General features: G+C 43.9%; 2 protein-coding genes across 7 annotated transcripts in view; one reads left to right on the top strand and one right to left on the bottom strand.

The window, feature by feature from the left end:
* LOC128691561 (small G protein signaling modulator 2) overlaps positions 1 to 23,442 on the top strand; it is a 652,393-nt gene that overhangs the window by 201,133 nt on the left and 427,818 nt on the right. The gene's annotated exons all lie outside the window — the stretch shown is intronic.
* The window catches only part of LOC128691665 (uncharacterized), an 82,345-nt gene that overhangs the window by 36,764 nt on the left and 22,139 nt on the right, over positions 1 to 23,442 (bottom strand). The window contains exons 2-4 of the mRNA XM_053780512.2: positions 22,577 to 23,122; positions 18,274 to 18,409; positions 17,971 to 18,020 (exon numbers count right to left, since the gene is read on the bottom strand). Coding sequence (XP_053636487.1) covers positions 17,971 to 18,020; positions 18,274 to 18,409; positions 22,577 to 22,660 — 270 coding nt within the window. The 5' untranslated portion in view covers positions 22,661 to 23,122. The remainder of the gene's footprint in view (positions 1 to 17,970; positions 18,021 to 18,273; positions 18,410 to 22,576; positions 23,123 to 23,442) is intronic.

Genomic DNA, 23,442 nt, shown 5'->3' with positions numbered 1-23,442 from the left:
ATGGCTAAGTCTGTGATGTTTGGGTCTAGTGATGGCTGAGTCTGTGGTGTTTGGGTTTAGTGATTACTGGGTCTGTGATGTTTGGGTCTAGTGACGACTAAATCATTGAAGGCTGGGGTCTGTGATGTCTGGGTCTAGTAAAATATTTGGTCAAGTGATGTCTGGGTCTGGTGATGGCTGGGGTCTGTGATGTCTGGGTCTAGTAAAATATTTGGTCAAGTGATGTCTGGGTCTGGTGATGGCTGGGTGTGTTATGTCTGAATCTGTGATGTCTGGGTCTAAGTTGTTTGGGTTTAAGCTGTTTGAGTGTGGTAATATTTGTGCATGTTAATCCTCCTCACGTATATATTCATTTCCTGCTAACTAAGTGTTTTGTGCTTTCCGATTTGTTTGGGGGTCGAATCTTAGCTCCTGGATCCTCCTCTTAGGCTAATTTGATCGATATCACCATTTTCTTTTATCAGGGCGAAAATCTTATTAGATCAAGTAGTAACTCGTTTTCTCTTTTTTAATATCCCACAGATGTATCTACTGCCAAGGGTTCTCTGACAATTTACTGGTATGGAAATTAGGCCAACAGTTGTGTTTTCTCTAGTGGAAGCGAAACAGAGGGAGGGGGATGGGAGCCCTTGTTGGCATTTTCAGCATGAGAAAAGTGTGCGAATCGTTAAAGAAATTAGCTTGTAAAAGGGAACGAAATGCCCTTCCTGAAGCAAGTATCGAATTAGATTCTCTTACGTATAAACGAAATGTTTGCTGTGTGTAGGACATAGTGGATGAGAAGTGTTTGGGAGAGGTGCAGAGGTGGAGAAGAACACTAGAACTATACCACAAGCTGTAGAAGGTCTCTTGTTAGCTGTGAATCACAACGTTTATACTTCCTGAGATGTGAATCTCTGTGTAACTGATTATATTCCATATTATAGGGGTTAAAACATTCTTGATGTAACGTATTATACAGGTGAATTACAAGTATGATGATGTCATGTACACAATAAACCCTGAAACTAACACTGTTATTTCTTACTCCCCACACTTACTTAGGCACTGATCTTCACAAAGAAAGTATCGCTATGTATTCATGACGTGAAGAGACATCCGTGATGGATTAGTTGGATTAGGCTAAATTAAATTGCGCTTTTTATAATAAGGTTAGGTAAGTTTTTTAAGGTTCTTTTGGTGCAAGATTATTATTTTTTATATTAACATACCTGAAAAAATATATCTTTAAACGTATAAGAGAAAATTTTAGAAAGAACTTAATTTTATACGAGTTCTTTGCTAACTGATTAATTTTACCTATTCGGCACGACACACACACACACACACACACACACACACACACACACACAGTGGTGGAAAAGGATGGTACAAGAGTGGGAGAGAAAATTAGGAGAGCTTTCTGAAAAAATGGAGAAAGAGCTCTCTGTGAAATTGGAAAAGAGGTTGGAGAAGGAGACAAAGAATTGGGAGGCACAAGTCGAAACTGCAGTAGCCAAGATAAGGGTCCTAGAAGTTGAGATAAATAGGCTGAAGCGAGTTACAGGGGCAGTGACCAGAGAAGACACAGCATATGAAGCTGCGAGGCCGAACAGGAAGGAAGGAATTATGAATTATGCTAAGGTCATATCAGCCTGCCAAGGAGGGCCAAGGTGTGAAAGGGAAGAACAGCTGGGTGCAGGTGGAGAGGGCGATAGGTCGAATGCTGAGGCACAACCATGCTATCAAGAGCCACTGGAAAAAACAAGGGAGAAACTGACCACATACAGGCAGGATCCAGAGTCGCAGAGGGTGAGGCACTGGGAGGAGGAAAGGGCAAAATCAGTGTTTATCCATGGGCTTCAGGAGAGAGAGGAAAGGACCGCACTGAAAGGCAGCAGGAAGAAAGAAAGGAGATTGAGGAAATCATCACGGAAATAGGTGAAGAGATGGACGAGATTGTAAATTTTCAGAGAATAGGGGAGTACTCGAAGGGGAGAAACCGACCAATCAAGCTGATTCTCAGGACGGAAACAGTGCAGAACAGGATCCTCCAAGAGAAACCACGATTGAAATACTCGGAAGAGTACAAGAGGGTGTTCCTAGACAGAGACAGAACAAAATCAGAACGACAGCAGCTGAGGGAGAGGACAAAAAAGCGAAAGGAGCTAGGAAAAGAGACAAGGATGGAACCAGCAGAGGTCAGTCAGAGCAGAACAGAACAGCAAGGGCAAGCACACACACAACTATTCTCAGAACCATACAACCTATCACACCATCCCAACACACACTACAATCCATACCCACAGCCTCCACCCAACACCGAGCTATAGAATCCCACAGTATGCTACCAGGTCTTTCACCCCCACAGGCCCCCCAAACCACAGTGTTGGAAAGGAAACTGAAGGTATGGTACACAAACGCTGATGGAATAACAAATAAGTGGGAGGAGTGGCATGAAAGAGTCAAAGAGGCATCACCGGACATCATAGCTCTCACAGAAACCAAGCTTACAGGTATGATAACAGATGCCATCTTTCCAATGGGATACCAAATCCTGAGGAAAGACAGAGGGAACAGGGGGGGGTGGAGGAGTGGCATTGCTGATCAAAAATCGCTGGAATTTTGATGAGCTGGAGAGAGGAGACAGCGGAGAAGAAAGTGATTACATAGCGGGAACGCTTCACTCTGGAGGTCCCAAGGTGGTAATAGCAGTGATGTATAACCCACCACAGAACAGCAGGAGGCCAAGGCAAGAGTACGACGAGAGCAATAGAGCGATGGTTGACACACTGGCTACAGTGGCCAGAAGAGCTCATGAATGCAGGGCAAAGCTCCTGATCATGGGTGACTTTAACCACAAGGAGATCGATTGGGAGAACTTGGACCCGCATGGGGGCCAAGATACATGGAGGGCTAAGATGATGGAGGTGGTACTGGAAAACTTCATGTACCAACATGTAAGGGACACTACAAGAGAGAGAAGAGAGGATGAACCAGCAAGGCTGGACTTAGTATTCACCTTGAGTAGTGCAGATATCGAGGACATCACATATGAAAGACCCCTTGGGGCCAGTGACCATGTGGTTTTGAGCTTCGAATACACAGTAGAGCTACAAGTGGAGGGAGAAGCAGTAAGGCCAGGACGAATGAAGCCAAACTACAAGAAAGGGGGACTACACAGGAATGAGGAACTTCCTGAACGGGGTTCAGTGGGACAGAGAACTGGCAGGGAAGCCAGTTAATGAGATGATGGAATATGTAGCAACAAAATGCAAGGAGGCTGAGGAGAGGTTTGTATCCAAGGGTAACAGGAATAATGAAAAAGCCAGGATGAGCCCATGGTTTACCCAAAGGTGCAGGGAGGCAAAAACCAAGTGTGCTAGGGAATGGAAGAAATATAGAAGGCAAAGGACCCAGGAGAATAAGGAGAGCAGTCGTAGAGCCAGAAACGAATATGCACAGATAAGAAGGGAGGCCCAAAGACAATATGAAAATGACATAGCAGCGAAAGCCAAATCTGACCCGAAACTGTTGTACAGCCACATCAGGAGGAAAGCAACAGTCAAGGACCAGGTAATCAGGCTAAGGAAGGAAGGAGTAGAGACAACAAGAAATGACCGTGAAGTATGTGAGGAACTCAACAAGAGATTCAAAGAAGTGTTCACAGAGGATACAGAAGGGGCTCCAGAAAGACGGAGAGGTGGGGCACACCACCATGTGCTGGACACTGCACACAACCGAGGAAGAAGTGAAGAGGCTTCTGAGTGAGCTAGATACCTCAAAGGCATTGGGGCCAGATAACATCTCCCCATGGGTATTGAGAGAGGGAGCAGAGGCGCTATGTGTACCCCTAACAACAATATTCAATACATCTATCGAAACAGGGAGATTGCCTGAGGCATGGAAGACAGCAAATGTAGTCCCAATCTTTAAAAAAGGAGACAGACATGAAGCATTAAACTACAGACCAGTGTCACTGACATGTATAGTATGCAAAATCATGGAGAAGATTATCAGGAGAAGAGTAATGGAACACCTAGAAAGGAATGATCTCATCAACAGCAGCCAACATGGTTTCAGGGACGGGAAATCCTGTGTCACAAACCTACTGGAGTTCTATGACATGGTGACAGCAGTAAGACAAGAGAGAGAGAGAGGGGTGGGTGAATTGCATATTCTTGGACTGCAAGAAGGCGTTTGACACAGTTCCACACAAGAGATTGGTGCAAAAACTGGAGGACCAAGCAGGGATAACAGGGAAGGCACTACAATGGATCAGGGAATACTTGTCAGGAAGACAGCAGCGAGTCATGGTACGTGGCTAGGTGTCAGAGTGGGCACCTGTGACCAGCGGGGTCCCACAGGGGTCAGGACTAGGACCAGTGCTGTTTCTGGTATTTGTGAACGACATGACGGAAGGAATAGACTCTGAGGTGTCCCTGTTTGCAGATGACGTGAAGTTGATGAGAAGAATTCACTCGATCGAAGACCAGGCAGAACTACAAAGGGATCTGGACAGGCTGCAGACCTGGTCCAGCAATTGGCTCCTGGAGTTCAATCCCACCAAGTGCAAAGTCATGAAAATTGGGGAAGGGCAAAGAAGACCGCAGACGGAGTACAGTCTAGGGGGCCAGAGACTACAAACCTCACTCAAGGAAAAAGATCTTGGGGTGAGTATAACACCAGGCACATCTCCTGAAGCGCACATCAACCAAATAACTGCTGCAGCATATGGGCGCCTAGCAAACCTCAGAACAGCATTCCGACATCTTTATAAGGAATCGTAAGGCCCATATTGGAGTATGCGGCACCAGTTTGGAACCCACACCTAGCCAAGCACGTAAAGAAACTAGAGAAAGTGCAAAGGTTTGCAACAAGACTAGTCCCAGAGCTAAGAGGTATATCCTACGAGGAGAGGTTACGGGAAATCAACCTGACGACACTGGAGGACAGGAGAGATAGGGGGGACATGATAACGACATACAAAATACTGAGAGGAATTGAGAAGGTGGACAAAGACAGGATGTTCCAGAGATTGGACACAGTAACAAGGGGACACAGTTGGAAGTTGAAGACACAGATGAATCACAGGGATGTTAGGAAGTATTTCTTCAGCCACAGAGTAGTCAGTAAGTGGAATAGTTTGGGAAGCGATGTAGTGGAGGCAGGATCCATACATAGCTTTAAGCAGAGGTATGATAAAGCTCACGGTTCAGGGAGAGTGACCTAGTAGCGATCAGTGAAGAGGCGGGGCCAGGAGCTCGGACTCGACCCCCGCAACCTCAACTAGGTGAGTACACACACGATCAGTGAAGAGGCGGGGCCAGGAGCTCGGACTCGACCCCTGCAGCCTCAACTAGGTGAGTACATGTATATATATATATATATATATATATATATATATATGTATGTATATATATATATATATATATATATATATATATATATATATATATATATATATATATATATATATATGTATATATATATATATATATATATATATATATATGTATGTATATATATATATATATATATATATATATATATATATATATATATATATATGTATATATATATATATATATATATATATATATTGGTGTGTGACCCAAAGAAGAAAACACACTCACCAACATTCAGTCAGTAGCCGTCTTTCCATAAGTATGCTGACATCACAATTAGCTTACCCTCCGACTGTAACATCTCCACCCCTCCTTTCGATTGTAAGCACTGCCCACCATCTCCAGGACTCAAGTCCGGCTAACCGATTTCCTTGAATCTATTCATACAAGCTACCTTGCTCGCATTTTAACAGCACGTCCATTAGAAAATCAATTGACTTCATTCGCTCCTATCTAATACGCTCACACAAGCCTGTTGGATGTTCAACCCCCTAAAACTCAAATCTTGTACCTTCCTCCCTCCAAGCATTCCTGGTTTTTTTAGTTTAATATTACGCACCCCATACCCATCCTGTGGGCGGTAGTCAAAAGATTACAGAGGTAGGATGACCCTATATACAGGTGGGCCCCGCTTATACAGCAGGTTAGGTTCCGGGCTACAGCTGTAAAGCGAAAATCACTGTGAAGTGATTTTCGCCTTTTTTCACTTTCAAATGCATATAAAAGCCTGATAACATGTTTTCACTATCTACATGTTAAGTGAGTAATAAAGCTAGGCCTAAAAAATGCACATGCAATGTACTGATTACTTACCTTAAAATATTTTTGTCTTTAGGTTATAGGAATTGGTAAATATATTTATTGCAGAAAGTCTGAATGAAGAATGGGTATAACTGAAAACCGTTGTATTAGCAAAACGCCATAAACCGAAGCACCGTAAAGCAGGACTTGCCTGTACATGGCGTGTGCTACGTCTCGAGTGAGCCTCGAGTTAACTACACAAATAATACTACCTTGCAGATTCTTGCATTCATCTTATGTTTGCTTTTCTCATTGTTTATCATCATCTGCAAACATTAACAAGATTTTTGCAGATGATTTAGGAATGTTTTTGGCAAATATCAAGAACACTACGGACCCTGCATTGTCTGTGAAGTGTTTTCATATTCCGTGTAGTAATTTTCCTTGATACATATACTTACTGTAACATTTTGTGCGTCAGCCTCTTGTGTGCCAAGGCTCTATATATCTTTTAGCAGTATAGACCACAATATTATCGGTGGGTTCTGTGGCGGATTTAGTGGGAAAATCACGAGAAATGTCAGCTGAAATTGCTGCACCAGAGCGAGATTACTCTGGCTCTGGAAAATATCCAGAGACGTGGGTGATAAAGGACAGGAGTTCATATATAAATAACAGTGAATGCGAAAAGCGTCCAGACTATTTACAAAAGAACACAACGACACGAAGGATTCAGTTCACAATAACGTGGCTGCAACAAACCCACAAGTTTAGACGACGTTTCGGTCCATCATGGTTCAGGAAGAACCCAAAATCATCCACAGTTTTCATGCCAAATAGTAGATTATTTGTGAAACGACATCCAAAGGAAAAAAATGGTTTACCATCCGTCTCCTCACATTACGATCCTTAGTTACTACGGGTTCTCAGTTTGAGAATGATGTTCCATGTTTATGAGAGTAGTATTAGTGTTTAAAAGTGATATTTATGTGTGTGTTTGTGTATACACCTAGTTATGTTTGTGGGAGTGCTTGTGTATACATCCACTTGTGTTTGTTCGAGTTGACCTCTAGCTCGTAAGCTCCGCCCTGGCACTTTCATTACTTGAAGTGGCTTACTACCAGCCTTTCTGAGAGAGAGAGAGAGAGAGAGAGAGAGAGAGAGAGAGAGAGAGAGGAGGGGGGAGATGCCATAGGTCATCTCAGAGATGTACAGCCTGCGGTGAAGTTAGTGAGGGAGTTGTGTTGTGGGTGGCGGTGACAATTCTAAATATCACTAACAATGTGTTGTGTTCTGGTGGGTGTACCACCTCTAGTGCCTGGAGCATGTGTGTGTGTGTGTGTGTGTGTCTGTACTCGCCTATTTCGCTTATTTGTGGTTGCAGGGGTCAAGTCACAGCTCCTAGCCCCGACTCTTCGCTGGTCGCTATTAGGTCCACTCTCCCCCTACTCTATGAGCTTTATCGTATCACTTCTTAATTAAAGCCGTGTGTAGATCTTTCCTCCGCTACATCACTCTCCAGATTATTCCACTTCCTGACAACTCTATGACTGAAGAAATACTTCCTAACATCTCTGTGACTCATTTGAGTTTTCAACTTCCAGTTGTGACCCCTAGTTGCTGTGTTCCATCTCTGAAACATCCTGTCCCTATTAACCTTGTTAATTCCTCTCGGTATTTTATATGTCGTTTTCATGTCATCCCTATCCCTCATGTCCTCCAGTGTCGTCAGGTTGATTTATCTTAACCTTTCCTCGTAGGACATACGCCCTTAACTCCAGGACTGAGTCTTGTTGAAAACTTTTGCACTTTCTTTAATTTCTTGACATGTGTGTTCTCACCTATTTGTACTCACCTATTTGTGGTTGCATGGGTCGAGTCATAACTCCTGGCCCCGCATCTTCACTGTGTGTGTGTGTGTTTAGTCACCTATTTGTCTCGTGCTATTTCTGTCACAAGGGTCAGTTTGACTGAGCCTATTTTGCTTCTTGAGTGCTTTTTTTCTGAAATTTGCTGCCTACTGTATTTCCTCTTCTACTTAATGAGAGCTCTAATCTTCTGTTCATTCGCCACCCATATCTCTTCACTTGTCTATCATTGTCCCCAAGAAGTTATCTCCCTCTTTCCTAATCCCATTTTTCTCCCACCAAACTGTATTGTCTGATATTAACATTTCTATTGTTTGTCCTCTTATCTCCTCTACTTCATGGTTTCATGAGAGCATTGCTACACACATCCTTTTTCTTCCTTTTCCCTACCTTTTGTCAATCCTTTTGCATTTCCCATTATAGTCGCTGCTTCATACCCTATTGCTTCACTTTCTCTAGCTCCTCTTTCATCTTCCTTATATCTTCTCCTGGACCTTATACTAGCCCGAGTGTCTAGTTTATTATGCTCCTGCAGCTCATCCTGTGAGCGGTAGCACAAAAATCAGGATTACAGAGGTCACAAAGGTACTTTACGAGACACCTTAAGGCATAGGTACACCACAAAAAAATGTCAGCCCTTCATATATTAAAATTTATTCATATAGCTGATGTACACTATACAGTTTCAAGATACAATCACAAAAATAGTTTCCTTATTACCACTAAAAAACATGGGTCATTAGTGGGTTGCTGTCTCTTCAAGAATCATTCCATTCATCTAGTCAGTGAAAATATCGATATATTCTCAAGATTTCGGATATATTATCATTAATAATGAATGAAGTGTTTTGCCATATCCTGTATGTGCCCATTTCTCTTGTTCCTTGCTTTTCTTCATTAATTTTTTATATCTCAATCTCTTCATTTAACTTTCTTTCCCAGTCCTCTTTCATTTTGTATCTAAATCCAACTAATATCAGGTCTTGCAGTGGCCTTCCATATTTTTCTCTTCATCATCTCCCATTTATTTGTCTTTGGGATTCCTATTTCTTTAATATTCGAGTTTCACCCAGTCATGTATAAGAATTTCCTCTGATTTTAGCTTATACTGGTGAAAGCGAAGCCGTTAGTCTCAGTCCTTGTCTGTATTGTGAGACCATTTAATTCTGTATAGATCAGTGAGTAGAAAAGTAAGCTGGGAGCGAGTGTGTGCCCGGAGGAGAGGGATGAGGTGGTTATTTGTGGTAGTTTTGGCTGTGGTGGTAGTTTGTGTGTTGAGGATGAAGAGGGTCGTTACCCCACATAATTACTCTCACCCAGGCAAATAACACCACTTCTGGTCCAGCCTTAAGTGGCTTCTGGCAATTACTGCTTTTGATTCCTTGAATTCATAATTTGATAATTGAGAGATAATTAAGAAATTATCCCGTATAAAATTAGTCTATTTCCTCAATCATCATTCAAAAAGAATTTTATAAAAGTTTCGAACAATTTCAATTTTTTTTTTAAACGGGATAAAATCATTAGTCCCAAACCCGTTCTCTCCCACCAAAGAGAGAGAGAGAGAGAGAGAGAGAGAGAGAGAGAGAGAGAGAGAGAGAGAGAGAGAGAGAGAGAGAGAGAGAATTTCTCTGTCTAGATATAAACATTCACTAAATTCTGTTTAGATATGTTGACTCTGGTGATCATAGAACACAAACACACGTGCACACACAAACACACCGGAAATAATACACGTTCACAAACTGGACAAAACAGACATGTACGAGCATCAAATAAAGCACACTGGCCCAAACACAGAACACAATACATCTAAACAATTTTCTCAACCACTTGGTAAAGTTTCCTCTAGTGTCTCTATTATGTCAAGTGTGTGGCCGTTAGAGGATAATAGAGCAAGTTGTTAAGTGTACGCAAGCAGACACACTGTCTCTGTCTCCCTGTTTCTCTCTCTCTCTTTCTCTTTCCTCCTGAGAGAGAAGATGGGGTATGAATACAGAACAAACAGTCAGCATTTTAGATTTAAGCAAAGAACTAACTTGCCTGCAAGCAAGAAAGTTTGGAGCACAAAAGTAAACCAGCTCTTGAGAAAGAAAATGAGAGACAAGAAAATAGCTCTTGAGAAAGAAAATGAGAGACAAGAAAATAGCTCTTGAGAAAGAAAATGACAATATTTTTTTCTGAGAGAAAATACGGAGAGCAGCACGAGAACACTGTGGAGTAAAACACTGGGAGCACGAGAACACTGTGGAGTAAAACACTGGGAGCACGAGAACACTGTGGAGTAAAACACTGGGAGCACGAGAACACTGTGGAGTAAAACACTGGGAGCACGAGAACACTGTGGAGTAAAACACTGGGAGCACGAGAACACTGTGGAGTAAAACACTGGGAGCACGAGAACACTGTGGAGTAAAACACTGGGAGCACGAGAACACTGTGGAGTAAAACACTGGGAGCACGAGAACACTGTGGAGTACAACACTGGGAGCACGAGAACACTGTGGAGTACAACACTGGGAGCACGAGAACACTGTGGAGTAAAACACTGGGAGCACGAGAACACTGTGGAGTAAAACACTGGGAGCACGAGAACACTGTGGAGTAAAACACTGGGAGCACGAGAACACTGTGGAGTAAAACACTGGGAGCACGAGAACACTGTGGAGTAAAACACTGGGAGCACGAGAACACTGTGGAGTACAACACTGGGAGCACGAGAACACTGTGGAGTAAAACACTGGGAGCACGAGAACACTGTGGAGTAAAACTGGGAGCACGAGAACACTGTGGAGTAAAACACTGGGAGCACGAGAACACTGTGGAGTAAAACACTGGGAGCACGAGAACACTGTGGAGTACAACACTGGGAGCACGAGAACACTGTGGAGTAAAACACTGGGAGCACGAGAACACTGTGGAGTAAAACTGGGAGCACGAGAACACTGTGGAGTAAAACACTGGGAGCACGAGAACACTGTGGAGTAAAACACTGGGAGCACGAGAACACTGTGGAGTAAAACACTGGGAGCACGAGAACACTGGAGTACAACACTGGGAGCACGAGAACACTGTAGAGTAAAACACTGGGAGCACGAGAACACTGTGGAGTAAAACACCGGGAGCACGAGAACACTGTAGAGTAAAACACTGGGAGCACGAGAACACTGTGGAGTAAAACACTGGGAGCACGAGAACACTGTAGAGTAAAACACTGGGAGCACGAGAACACTGTGGAGTAAAACACTGGGAGCACGAGAACACTGTGGAATAAAACACTGGGAGCACGAGAACACTGTGGAGTAAAATACTGGGAGCACGAGAACACTGGAGTAAAACACTGGGAGCACGAGAACACTGTGGAGTAAAATACTGGGAGCACGAGAACACTGTGGAGTAAAACACTGGGAGCACGAGAACACTGTGGAGTAAAATACTGGGAGCACGAGAACACTGTGGAGTAAAACACCGGGAGCACGAGAACACTGTGGAGTAAAACACCGGGAGCACGAGAACACTGTGGAGTAAAACACCGGGAGCACGAGAACACTGTGGAGTAAAATACTGGGAGCACGAGAACACTGTGGAGTAAAACACCGGAAGCACGAGAACACTGTGGAGTAAAACACTGGGAGCACGAGAACACTGTGGAGTAAAATACTGGGAGCACGAGAACACTGTGGAGTAAAACACCGGGAGCACGAGAACACTGTGGAGTAAAACACTGGGATCACGAGAACACTGTGGAGTAAAATACTGGGAGCACGAGAACATTGTGGAGTAAAACACCGGGAGCACGAGAACACTGTGGAGCAAAACACCGGAACCACGAGAGCACTGTGGAGTAAAACATCGGGAGCACGAGAACACTGTGGAGTAAAACATCGGGAGCACGAGAACACTGTGGAGTAAAATACTGGGAGCACGAGAACACTGGAGTAAAACACCGGGAGCACGAGAACACTGTGGAGTAAAACACTGGGAGCACGAGAACACTGTGGAGTAAAATACTGGAAGCACGAGAACACTGTGAAGTCAGCCACTGGGAGCACAAGAACACTGTGGAGTCAGACACTGGGAGCACGAGAGCACTGTGGAGTCACACACTGGGAGCACGAGAACACTGTGGAGTCAGACACTGGGAGCATGAGAACACTGTGGAGTCAGACACTGGGAGCACGAGAACACTGTGGAGTCAGACACTGGGAGCACGAGAACACTGTGGAGTCAGACACTGGGAGCACGAGAACACTGTGGAGTCAGACACTGCAAGCACGAGAACACTGTGGAGTCAGACACTGGGAGCACGAGAACACCGTGGAGTCAGACACTGGGAGCACGAGAACACTGTGGAGTCAGACACTGGGAGCACGAGAACACTGTGGAGTCAGACACTGGGAGCACGAGAATACTGTGGAGTCAGACACTGGGAGCACGAGAACACCGTGGAGTCAGACACTGGGAGCACGAGAACACTGTGGAGTCAGACACTGGGAGCACGAGAACACTGTGGAGTCAGACACTGGGAGCACGAGAACACTGTGGAGTCAGACACTGGGAGCACGAGAACACTGTGGAGTCAGACACTGGGAGCACGAGAACACTGTGGAGTAAAACATTGGAAGAGAACCGAACTTACAAGGTGGTGTTGGTCTTATGTTCATCGCGACTCTTCAAGGTGAGTGAGTGCCTTGATGCTGGAGATGGGCTCTTGATGAAGGGAATTGTAGCTACCCTGCCCTTCCTTGGATCAAATCTAATTATCTCCCATTTTCCTGGACCTGTATAACCCCTAGGGAGTCTAGCTCTTTACCATGAATATAATGATAATGATGATGGCAATAATAATAATAATAATAATTGTCAGTGTCTCCTGACACGGGTGTTTATGTGATGATCTTTTACCTGGTTGAGTATCCGCTGGCCTTCCCTAAATAGGCTTTATTTCCCATTGAAAAAAAAAAAAGGTTCACTACCTGGTAGTGATAATATGTTGACTCTAACTGGACTGTAACTTGGGAATTATGCAGAAGGTAAGTGCTGCCTTGTGGGGAAGAAAAAAAAGCAGTTGAAAACCAAATTTGTTTCATCACACTGAAGATTTACTTTACATCGTAAAAGCAAAACGGGGAAACAGTTGAGAAGAACTTAGTCTCGAAAACAGAGATAATACAAGAGATAAGCACGTCTTTACAAAGAAAACAGGATAGTTGTATTAACAATAAAATACTCAGTTTGAGTTCGAATTCTCAAGGTATTTATAGCGCTGCATTCAAGTCTTATAGCTTCGACGCTACTGAGAGATTCTTGTTTAGGCATGTAGACAAGTCAGTCTGACAGGAAAAATAAGTAAGCCTATAACTGATTACCAATTAATTTATTGTTACCGTGTTCGATTAATCACTACCTAAGGACTTTATATCCAAAATGGAGACGAAAGGAGTTGACACAACGGAAGTTAAATAATCTTTAAGCACTTGCACACTGTCTGCATAATTACTCAGTTTTGTAAATTATTTTTTCTTTTGGTATGAATTTTAGTGCCAGTTCTTGTGAAATCCCACCCAGAAATGGACCTGCCCAATCAGAATTGAATCATCACGCATTTTTTAAATATTAGCCAAAAAACGCGATTAATGGGTGTGTTTGTGGAGAAATATTCATGCTTCACAGAATGCATGTTGTCTAAACTAGATTGAATTATGAACATAAAAAAAACAAACGAAAATATAGAAAAGCTAAATGAAGAATCACTGAGAGAAACTTGAGTCAGAGTAAAATTGAAGATGGGAGAGTCAGGATTCTTAGAAGAGGAAGGTTTGGGAGGTGCAAGAGCCAGGGGCAGAGTTTGGGTACCAGAATTGTATATTAGACGACAAGCTCGTACTGGTTTACCTGGAGAGGGTTTCGGGGGTAAACGCTCCCGCGGCCCGGTCTGAGACCAGGCCTCATTGTGGATCAGGGTATGATCAACCAGGTTGTTACTGCTGGCCGCACGCAAGCTGACGTACGAACCACAGCCCGGTTGGTCAGGTACTGACTTTAGGTGCCTGTCCAGTGCCTTCTTGAAGACAGCCAGGGGTCTATTGGTAATCCCCCTTATGTATTCTGGGAGGCAATTGAAAAGTCTTGGGCCCCAGACACTTACTGTGTTGTCTCTCATTGTACTCGTGGCGCCCCTGCTTTTCATCGGGGGAATGTTGCATCTCCTGCCGAGTCTTTTGCTTTCATAGGGAGTGATTTTCGTGTGCAGGTTTGGTACCAATCCCTCCAGGACCTTCCAAGTGTATATTATCATGTATCTCTCTCACCTGCGTTCGAGGGAATACAGATCAAGGACCTACAACCGTTCCCAGTAATTTAGGTGCCTTATCGTACTTATGTGTGCCGTGAAAGTTCTTTGTACACACTCCAGGTCTGCAATATCTCCAGCCTTGAAGGGGGCCGTTAGTGTACAGCAGTATTTCAGCCTAGAGAGCACAAGCGATTTGAAGAGAATCATCATGCGCTTGGAGTCCCTAGTTTTGAAGGTTCTCATTATCCATCCTATCATTTTCCTAGCGGATGAGGTGGATACATTGTTGTGGTCTTTGAAGGCGAGATCCTCTGACATTGTCACTCCCAGGCCCTTCACATTACTTTTTCCCTCTGTTGTATGGTTAAAATTTGTTGTATACCCTGACACATTTTTAATTTCAAGTTTCCTATATCTGAGTAGTTGAAATTTCTCGTTGAACTTCATATTGTTTTGAGTGGCATATTCGAAGATTTGGTTGGTGTCCGCTTGTAGTCTCGTGGTGTGTTCGTTGGAGGTCACTGCCATGGTAATCCGGGTGTCATCCGCAAAGGAAGACACGGAGCTATGGCTTACATCTCTGTCTGTCAGAAATGAGGATAAAGATTAGAATGGGAGCGAGTACTGTGCCTTGTGGAACAGCTTTTTACCATGGCTGCCTGGGACTTTATTCTGTTTACTATTACTCTTTGTGTTCTATTTGTCAGGAAGTTGTAGATCCACCGACCAACTTTTCCCGTTATTCCTTTATCACGCATTTTGTGTGCCATTACACCATGGTCACACTTGTCTAAAGCTTTTGCAAAGTCTGTGTATACATCTGTATTTTGTCCTCTAAAGCATCCAGGACCTTGTCATAGTGGTCCAGTAGCTGGGACAGGCAGGAGCGACCTGCTCTAAACCCGTGTTGCCCTGGGTTGTGTAATTGATGGGTATCTTGCTTCTTAGAACCTTCTCAAAGATTTTTATGATATGGGATGTTAGTTCTATCAGTCTGTAGTTCTTTGCAATTGCTTTACTGCCACCTTTGTGGAGTGGGGCTGTCTGTTGTTTTTAGTGTGTGTGGGATGACCCCTGTGTCCATGCTCCCTCTCCATAAAATGCTGAAGGCATGCGATAGGGGCTTCTTGCAATTCTTGATGAACACGGAGTTCCACGAGTCTGAGCCTGGGGCAGAGTTCATAGGCATGTCATTAATTTCCTTTTCAAAGTCTCGTGGAGTTAGAATAATATCCGAGATTTTTGGGATGACCAGATTTTGGGTTTCGTTTATAAAGAATTCATTTGGATTGTCGACCCTTAGTCTGGGCAGTGGCTCGGTGAACACCGAGTCATATTGGGACTTTAGTATCTCACTCATTTCTTGGCTATCATCTGTTATGCCCCATCCCGCCTAAGCAGGGGCCCAATACTGGTAAGGCACATGTTTCGTTGGGCCTGGTAATTCATTGGGACTCCTCGACTTTCTTCTTAGCCTCACGGTCTTGAACCAGGGACAATCCCGGTCACTTCTGGAATGGGCACCTTGACAGTTAAGACAAGGAGATGTGCCTGCAGCTGTCTCATGTTGAATATTGGGATAATTTCCGAAGCGAGGATCAGTAGTGCTACTCTTGATCATGTTCATATTTCTGGCATCAGAAATACCGCATTTGGTTAGGAATGAAAGCTTTAACCGCAACACAGTACAAAAGTATTCAGGGAGGGTTGCTTTGCCGATTATTAAACAGACTAAGAGAATCTTCTTTTGCACACCTTCAACAAACTTTCTCAGGAACCTAACACCAATGACTTTCTGATCCTTAGGTTCATTAGCAGTGTGATCGTCTTCCGTGTCCACTAGATCTCTGCAGTAGACAAGTCCTCTTCAAGAATTCATGTTGGCGGGTATGGAAGCCTGTACATCATAGAAATGAAACTTCTTCAGTTTCAGCAAATGTTTGGTCTAATCAGCAGTCTCAGTAGTGACTAACGGATCTCCACTACTCGGTTTCTTGACGTGTTCTTCGGGACAGACCTGTCCATCAATAAGCTTCTTAACCAAGAAGTGATTCGTGAGGCAAACTTCACAAAACCAGTCGCATGCTGAAGCACAAAACGGGCATATTCAGATCGAATACCAGGAAAGTGTTTCTTCTTTTTCGGGTTAACGTGCCTTGGTGGGAAACTGCCGATGTGATAATAAAAAAAATATCCACGCAGAGGTTTGCCGGGGCCTCCAGTCTCTCCTACAGAGGACTGGAAGGCAAATAGTCGGTTCCCTGAGCCACAGGATCAGGGGTTACTACTTGGAGCCCACCATGAAAAAGTTCTTCAGAGTTTTGCGACTTGCCAAACTAAAGGTTCGCGATACGTTAGGACAGATTGGGCTGAGTTTTTCCAAATGGGCTGAACAAAGTCTGCACAGACTCAGCCACCCTGGGAGGTACTACCGTCCTGCCAAGTGAGTGTAAAACGGAAACCTGTAATTGTTGTACTTGATGGTAGGATTGCTGGTGTCTTTTTTCTGTCTCATAAACACTCGGGATAACAGGTATGTTTTGCTGCTTCTACTTACACTTCTACACGTACAAGTATTCACATACATATTTACACATACGCCTGGGTTTTCTTCTATTTTCTTAATAATTCTTGTTCTCCTTTATTTCATCTTTTCTCCATGGGGAAGTGGGAAAGAATTTTTCCTCCATAAGCCACGCGTGTCGTAAGAGGTAACTAAAATGCCGGGAGAGAAGATTTCGTTCGGATTTTTAACCCCGGAGGGTTAGCCACCCAGGATAACCCAAGAAAGTCAGTGCGTCATCGAGGACTGTCTAACTTATTTCCATTGGGGTCCTTAATCTTGTCCCCCAGGATGCGACCCACACCAGTCGACTAACACCCAGGTACCTATTTGCTGCTAGGTGAACAGGACAACAGGTGTAAGGAAACGTGTCGAATGTTTCCACCCGCCGGGAATCGAACCCGGGCCCTCCGTGTGTGAAGCGGGAGCTTTAGCCACCAGGCCACCGGGCCACCTAAGAAAGGGGCTAGTAACCCCTTCACCTTTATAAATTGCTAAATTTAAAAAGAAAAACGAAAGTTTTTCTTTTTGGGTCACCCTGCTTCGGTGGGATACAACCGGTTCGTTGGAAAAAAAAATCATCATGAAATGCGGGCTAAAGAAAGTGGTCAAGGGGTGACTAAAGATGATAAAATGGGTGTTAGAGTAATGTAACTGGCGAAGGGGTGACTAAAAAAAAAAACAGAAGAAAGGGAAGAAGTAAAGGGAGGTGGGAGGGGAAGGCAGAGTGGACACCATTATCCCAGGATGAAATATAGAAGCCATTACTGCGTGGTGGTGTGGGCAGCAAGGACGTAACCTTCTTGCTATCCATACTCAACTCCCTCCTTTAGCATGGAATAGAGGGTGGAAGAGGGAGAGAGACGGGAAATGGTAGGATGGAGAGTTGAGGGTGGCGGAGGGAATGGGCAATGGGAGGAAGAGGGGGATAAATGGATGGAGAATATAGAGAATGTAGGGAGGAAACAGATGATATACACTCAGATAAGATGAACTGCTGAAGTACAAAGAGAGTCAATAATCGTAAATAATGGAATGAAACTTTGCAGCAAGAGGTGCAATACAAATATGGGATTTTTTTGGCAAACTTATCTTTCGTGGTGGTGGTGTACTGACCTTGGTGCAGCTGGAGGGGTCTTGCACGTAGCCGTGATCCTGGTTGATACCTGTGAGATACAACACAGCACTCATGAACACCTCACAAGTTTGACTTATTTGAAAACTTTAGCTAAATACGAACATTTCTTGCCCTTAGAACCAATGACAATCATGCAAACCCATCCCAGTCACCCTAAAAAGAAAACCTCATCCACGTTAAATTCTGTTGTTACCCACCCGTCTACTTTTGCCGCCTGAAACCAATTGAAACCTTGCAAAAATATACCCGATCTATGAACAAGGAAGGTAAGAGGTACGTACAAGTGAGAGTGACCATGTCGAAGAGCATCTTGTTGGGGCAGACGGCGATGTCTGTGGTGAAATGTCCGTCTTCCAGGATGCGGCAGACGTGGAAACGAGAGCACGAGTCGCTGTCTGCCAGGACCTGTCCCTTCGTCTGCAGTAGACGACAAGACAGAGTTGGTGAGGGTCAATAGAGAGAGACTGAGACTAAGGGAGAGTGGGTTTGGTGGTGCAGTTGGGAAGAATTATTATGAGTGTGTAGCATGTGTCATTCTCGTGTATCAGACAATAACTACAATCACCTATTGTTATTTTACTAGTACATTTGCTGCTACTGCTGATTCTACTAGTATTGCTGCTACGACTAATGCGACTACTACTACTGAGACTGCTACTCTTGATCCTACTGATACTGCTGCTACTACCGATAATACTACTGCTGCTGCTGCTACTGTTGCTACCACTACTGCCATTTTGCTACTGGTACTGGTACTACTACTACTACTACGGCTGTTGGGGTAGCTGCGATATATATTCTAATATAACACTCGTTACTAATGAAGGCAGATGTCAAGGTGGCTTAGTTGATTGAGAAAGGATGCAACATTTCTAGTTAATGTGCTGATGATGGAAGATGATTTTCTCTCTCTCTCTCTCTCTCTCTCTCTCTCTCTCTCTCTCTCTCTCTCTCTCTCTCTCTCTCTCTCTCTCTCTCGCTCTCTCTGCTACCTTTTTCTTTAATAAATGTGCCGAACTGTACAGAAGTGTTCTTTCCCACAGTTTGTCAGTATCACAACACGCATCGAGGATGCTCCATAAAATCCAGACTATAGGTAAATTTAAGATTATTCTAGCAAATGTCTATATCAAGAGTGTCACTTGGGAAAATATTAATTTGAATAATTATAATGAATCTCTGATAACAGAATATGCCTTGCATAGTTATAAGTATGATGATTTTTTTTATGTTCTGTGGGCAATTTTTAAGGCACATCCTTTTGTTGGTGGCGCCTGGTGTTATTTGGGTAATTTCTAACCAAGAAATAACTTAAAATGTTTAGATTTTAATTTGATTAACTCTGATATTGTAGGTGTGTTCCTTATAAATTTTTTTTGCCTTGAATGGCTTGGTTATGTAATAGGTAGAACTACAAATGATATCTGTATTGATAATATATCTGTATTATATGATTTGTTAGGCTCAGATCATCTACCTGTGAACGGAAATATTATTATTGATGTAAATTTTTTTTTTTCATAAAAAAGGAAGTTTATAATGATTGTGACTGCTAGGATTGATAGTTCTGTTCCTTGGAAAAAACACTTAGGATCTGAATGAGATAGATAAGAGTGTCACTGAGGAACTTGGCAATGTTTAGCCGTGATACACTTATATGTTGTACACTAGGATGTTACTCACCTGATCATCTATCACAGATTGACTTTATATATGACACTATTACTGCTCCTGTTTAATGTTACTTTTCTAATTTTAATAAGACCATCAAAAAACGAAATAAGTTTAGAGGTATTCCAGTTTGGAAAATAAATGTTAAATATTTTCATTGCAAAGGTAGAGAAACACACACACACACACACACACACACACACACACACACACACCACATGGAGATCGACTTGGAAAACCTGGAGCCTCATGGGGGCCCCGAAACATGGAGAGCCAAGATGATGGATGTGGTACTGGAAAACCTCATGCATCAACACATCAGGGACACTACCAGAGAGAGAGAGGAGAGGATGAACCAGCAAGACTGGACCTTGTGTTCACCCTGAGTAGCTCAGACATTGATGACATCACATATGAGAGGCCCCTCGGAGCTAGTGACCACGTAGTCCTGAGTTTTGATTACATAGTAGAGTTACAGGTGGAGAGGGTAACAGGAGTCGAACGGGAAAAGCCAAACTATAAAAGGGGGGTACTACACAGGTATGAGGAACTTCCTGTGGGAGGTGCAGTGGGACAGAGAAATGGTAGGAAAGTTAGTAAATGAAATGATGGAATATATAACAACAAACTGCAAGGAGGCAGAGGAAAGGTTTGTTCCCAAAGGCAATAGAAATAATGGGAAGACCAAAGCGAGTCCTTGGTTTACCCGAAGGTGTAGGGAGGCAAAAACTAAGTGCATTAGAGAATGGATGAGGTATAGAAGGCAATGGACCCAGGAAAACAAGATCAGTCGAAGAGCCAGAAACGAATATGCACAGATAAGGAGGGAGGCCCAGAAACAGTACGAAAATGACATAGCATCGAAAGCTAAATCTGACCCGAAACTTCTGTTTAGCCACATTAGGAGAAAGACGACAGTCAAAGACCAGGTGATCAGGCTGAGGAAAGAAGGTGGGGAACTCACAAGAAACGATCAAGAGGTATGCGAGGAGCTCAACATGAGATTTAAGGAAGTATTCACAGTGGAGACAAGAAGAACTCTGGGAAGACAGGATAGAGGGGGACACCAACAGGGAACAGACCAACAAGTGCTGGATGATATGCACACAACTGAGGAGGAGGTGAAGAAGTTGCTAAGTGACCTTGATACCTCGAAGGCAATGGGACCTGACATCTCCCCGTGGGTCCTCAGGGAGGGAGCAGATATACTGTGTGTGCCATTAACCACAATCTTCAACACATCCCTTGAAACTGGGCAACTACCTGAGGTATGGAAGACCGCAAATGTAGTTCCCATTTTTAAAAAAGGAGACAGAAAAGAGGCACTAAATTACAGACCAGTGTCACTGACGTGTATAGTATGCAAAGTCATGGAGAAGATTATCAGAAGGATGGTGGAGCATCTGGAACGGAACAAGATTACAAACGATAACCAGCACGGATTCATGGAAGGCAAATCCTGTGTCACAAACCTGGAGTTTTATGACAGTTACAGAAGTAAGACACGAGAGAGGGGGGTGGGTTGATTGCATTTTCTTGGACTGCAAAAAGGCCTTCGACACAGTTCCTCACAAGCGACTAGTGCAGAAACTAGAGTATCAGGCGCGTATAACAGGAAGGGCACTGCAATGGATCAGAGAATACCTGACAGGGAGGCAACAACAAGTCATGGTACGGGATGAGGTATCACAGGGGGCACCTGTGACGAGCGGGGTCCCACAGGGGTAGGTCCTAGGACCAGTGCTGTTTTTGGTATATGTGAATAACACGATGGAAGGGATAAATTCAGAGGTGTCTCTGTTCGCAGATGATGTGAAGTTATTGAGGAGAATTAAATCTGATGAGGATCAGGCAGGACTTCAAAGAGACCTGGACAGGCTGGACACGTGGTCCAGCAACTGGCTTCTTGAATTCAACCCTGCCAAATGCAAAGTCATGAAGATCGGAGAAGGGCAAAGAAGACCGCAGACAAAGTATAGACTAGGTTGCTAAAGACTGCAAACCTCGCTCAAGGAGAAAGATCTTGGGGTGAGTAAAACACTGAGCATGTCTCCGGAAGCACACATCAACCAGATAACTGCTGCAGCATATGGGCGCCTGGAAAACCTGAGAACAGCTTTCCGATACCTTAATAAGGAATCGTTCAAGACACTGTACACCGTGTACGTCAGGCCCATACTGGAGTATGCAACACCAGTTTGGAACCCACACTTGATGAAGCACGTCAAGAAATTAGAGAAAGTGCAAAGGTTTGCGACAAGGTTAGTTCCAGAGCTAAGGGAAATGTCCTACGAGGAAAGGTTAAGGGAAATGTCCTACGAGGAAAGGTTAAGGGAAATCAGTCTGAGGACACTAGAGGACAGGAGGGTTAGGGGAGACATGGTAACGTGGAATAGACAAGATGGAAAGAGACAGGATGTTCCAGAGAGGGGACACAGAAACAAGGGGTCACTCTTGGAAGTTGAAGACTCAGATGAGTCACAGGGATGTTAGGAAGTATTTCTTCAGTCATAGAGTAGTCAGGAAGTGGAACAGTCTGGCGAGTGATGTAGTGGAGGCAGGAACCATACATAGCTTTAAGGCGAGGTATGATAAAGCTCATGGAGCAGGGAGAGAGAGGACCTAGTGACGTTCAGTAAAGAGGCGGGGCCAGGAGCTGAGTCTCGACTCTTGCATTCACAATTAGGTGAGTACACTAAAACACACACTAACACTGACACTAAAACACAGACAGGCAGGGGCGCGCGCGCGCGCACACACACACACACACACACACACACACACACACACACACACACACACACACACACACACACACACACACACACACACACACACACACACACACACACACACAAACACACACACACACAATAAAAAAAGTCAAGTGTCTATCGACAAGTGAGAACTCACCTGACACTCGCCAATGGGTTGAGGTGATGATCTTGCCACGGCTGTCAGACACACTGTCATCATCATTGCCGTTGTTGCCCTCATCTTGACCTTCCTTCCTTGTGCCGCGTTCTTAGTGTTCTCACTGCGTTTTGGTTAATCTTGGCGTAATCTCAGGGTGTTTTGTAAATTCTTAAGGAGCTCTCAGCATATTCTGGGGTTTTATTTAAACTTTTTTCAAGAATTCGCAATGTTTTAGGGGGCTTTCAGCACTCCAGCAGCGTCTTGTGAAAGTCTTATACCGCTCAGCATTCTTAGAGCGTTTTGTGGAGCTCTTAGGGTGCTCCCAGCGTTTTCAGGGCGTCTTGTGAAACTCTTAAAGCGGTCTCAGAAATTCAGGAATGTCGTTTAGGGCGCTCTCAGTGTCGCAGAAGTTTTTTTTATAAAGTTGGGAGCGTTGCCAGCTTCCTAGGGAGGTGGTGAAGGTTGTGTGTGTGAACAGTGAAGAGTGTGTGTAAACTCTTCGTTGCTGGAAGCTGCTGGACTGCTAGCACCTCGATGCTCACTCTGAGAAGAGATATTCTATGTTACAACTGAGGTGCGAGAGACAGAATGTATCTGTAATTGTAATGAAGAAGAAGAAGAAGAAGAAGAAGAGAGAGAGAGAGAGAGAGAGAGAGAGAGTAGGGGTGAGATACAGAGGACGGATGGTACCGTACAACACAAACCAGTACAGTATTTAGCAGGTGCATGACCTGCTCACACTGCACCTTCTCTTGCAGGTACAACAGTGTTTCGCTCTACGTAGAGGCTTCTCAAGTTCACCGACTTGGAGAAGCTCTACGTAGAGTCTCCTCTTGTTCACTGACTTGGAGAAACTTTACGTA

Source organism: Cherax quadricarinatus, chromosome 26 (assembly GCF_038502225.1).
Source record: "Cherax quadricarinatus isolate ZL_2023a chromosome 26, ASM3850222v1, whole genome shotgun sequence".
NCBI classification, from domain to species: Eukaryota; Metazoa; Arthropoda; class Malacostraca; order Decapoda; family Parastacidae; genus Cherax; species Cherax quadricarinatus.
This window is presented reverse-complemented; position numbering and strand designations above follow the sequence as displayed.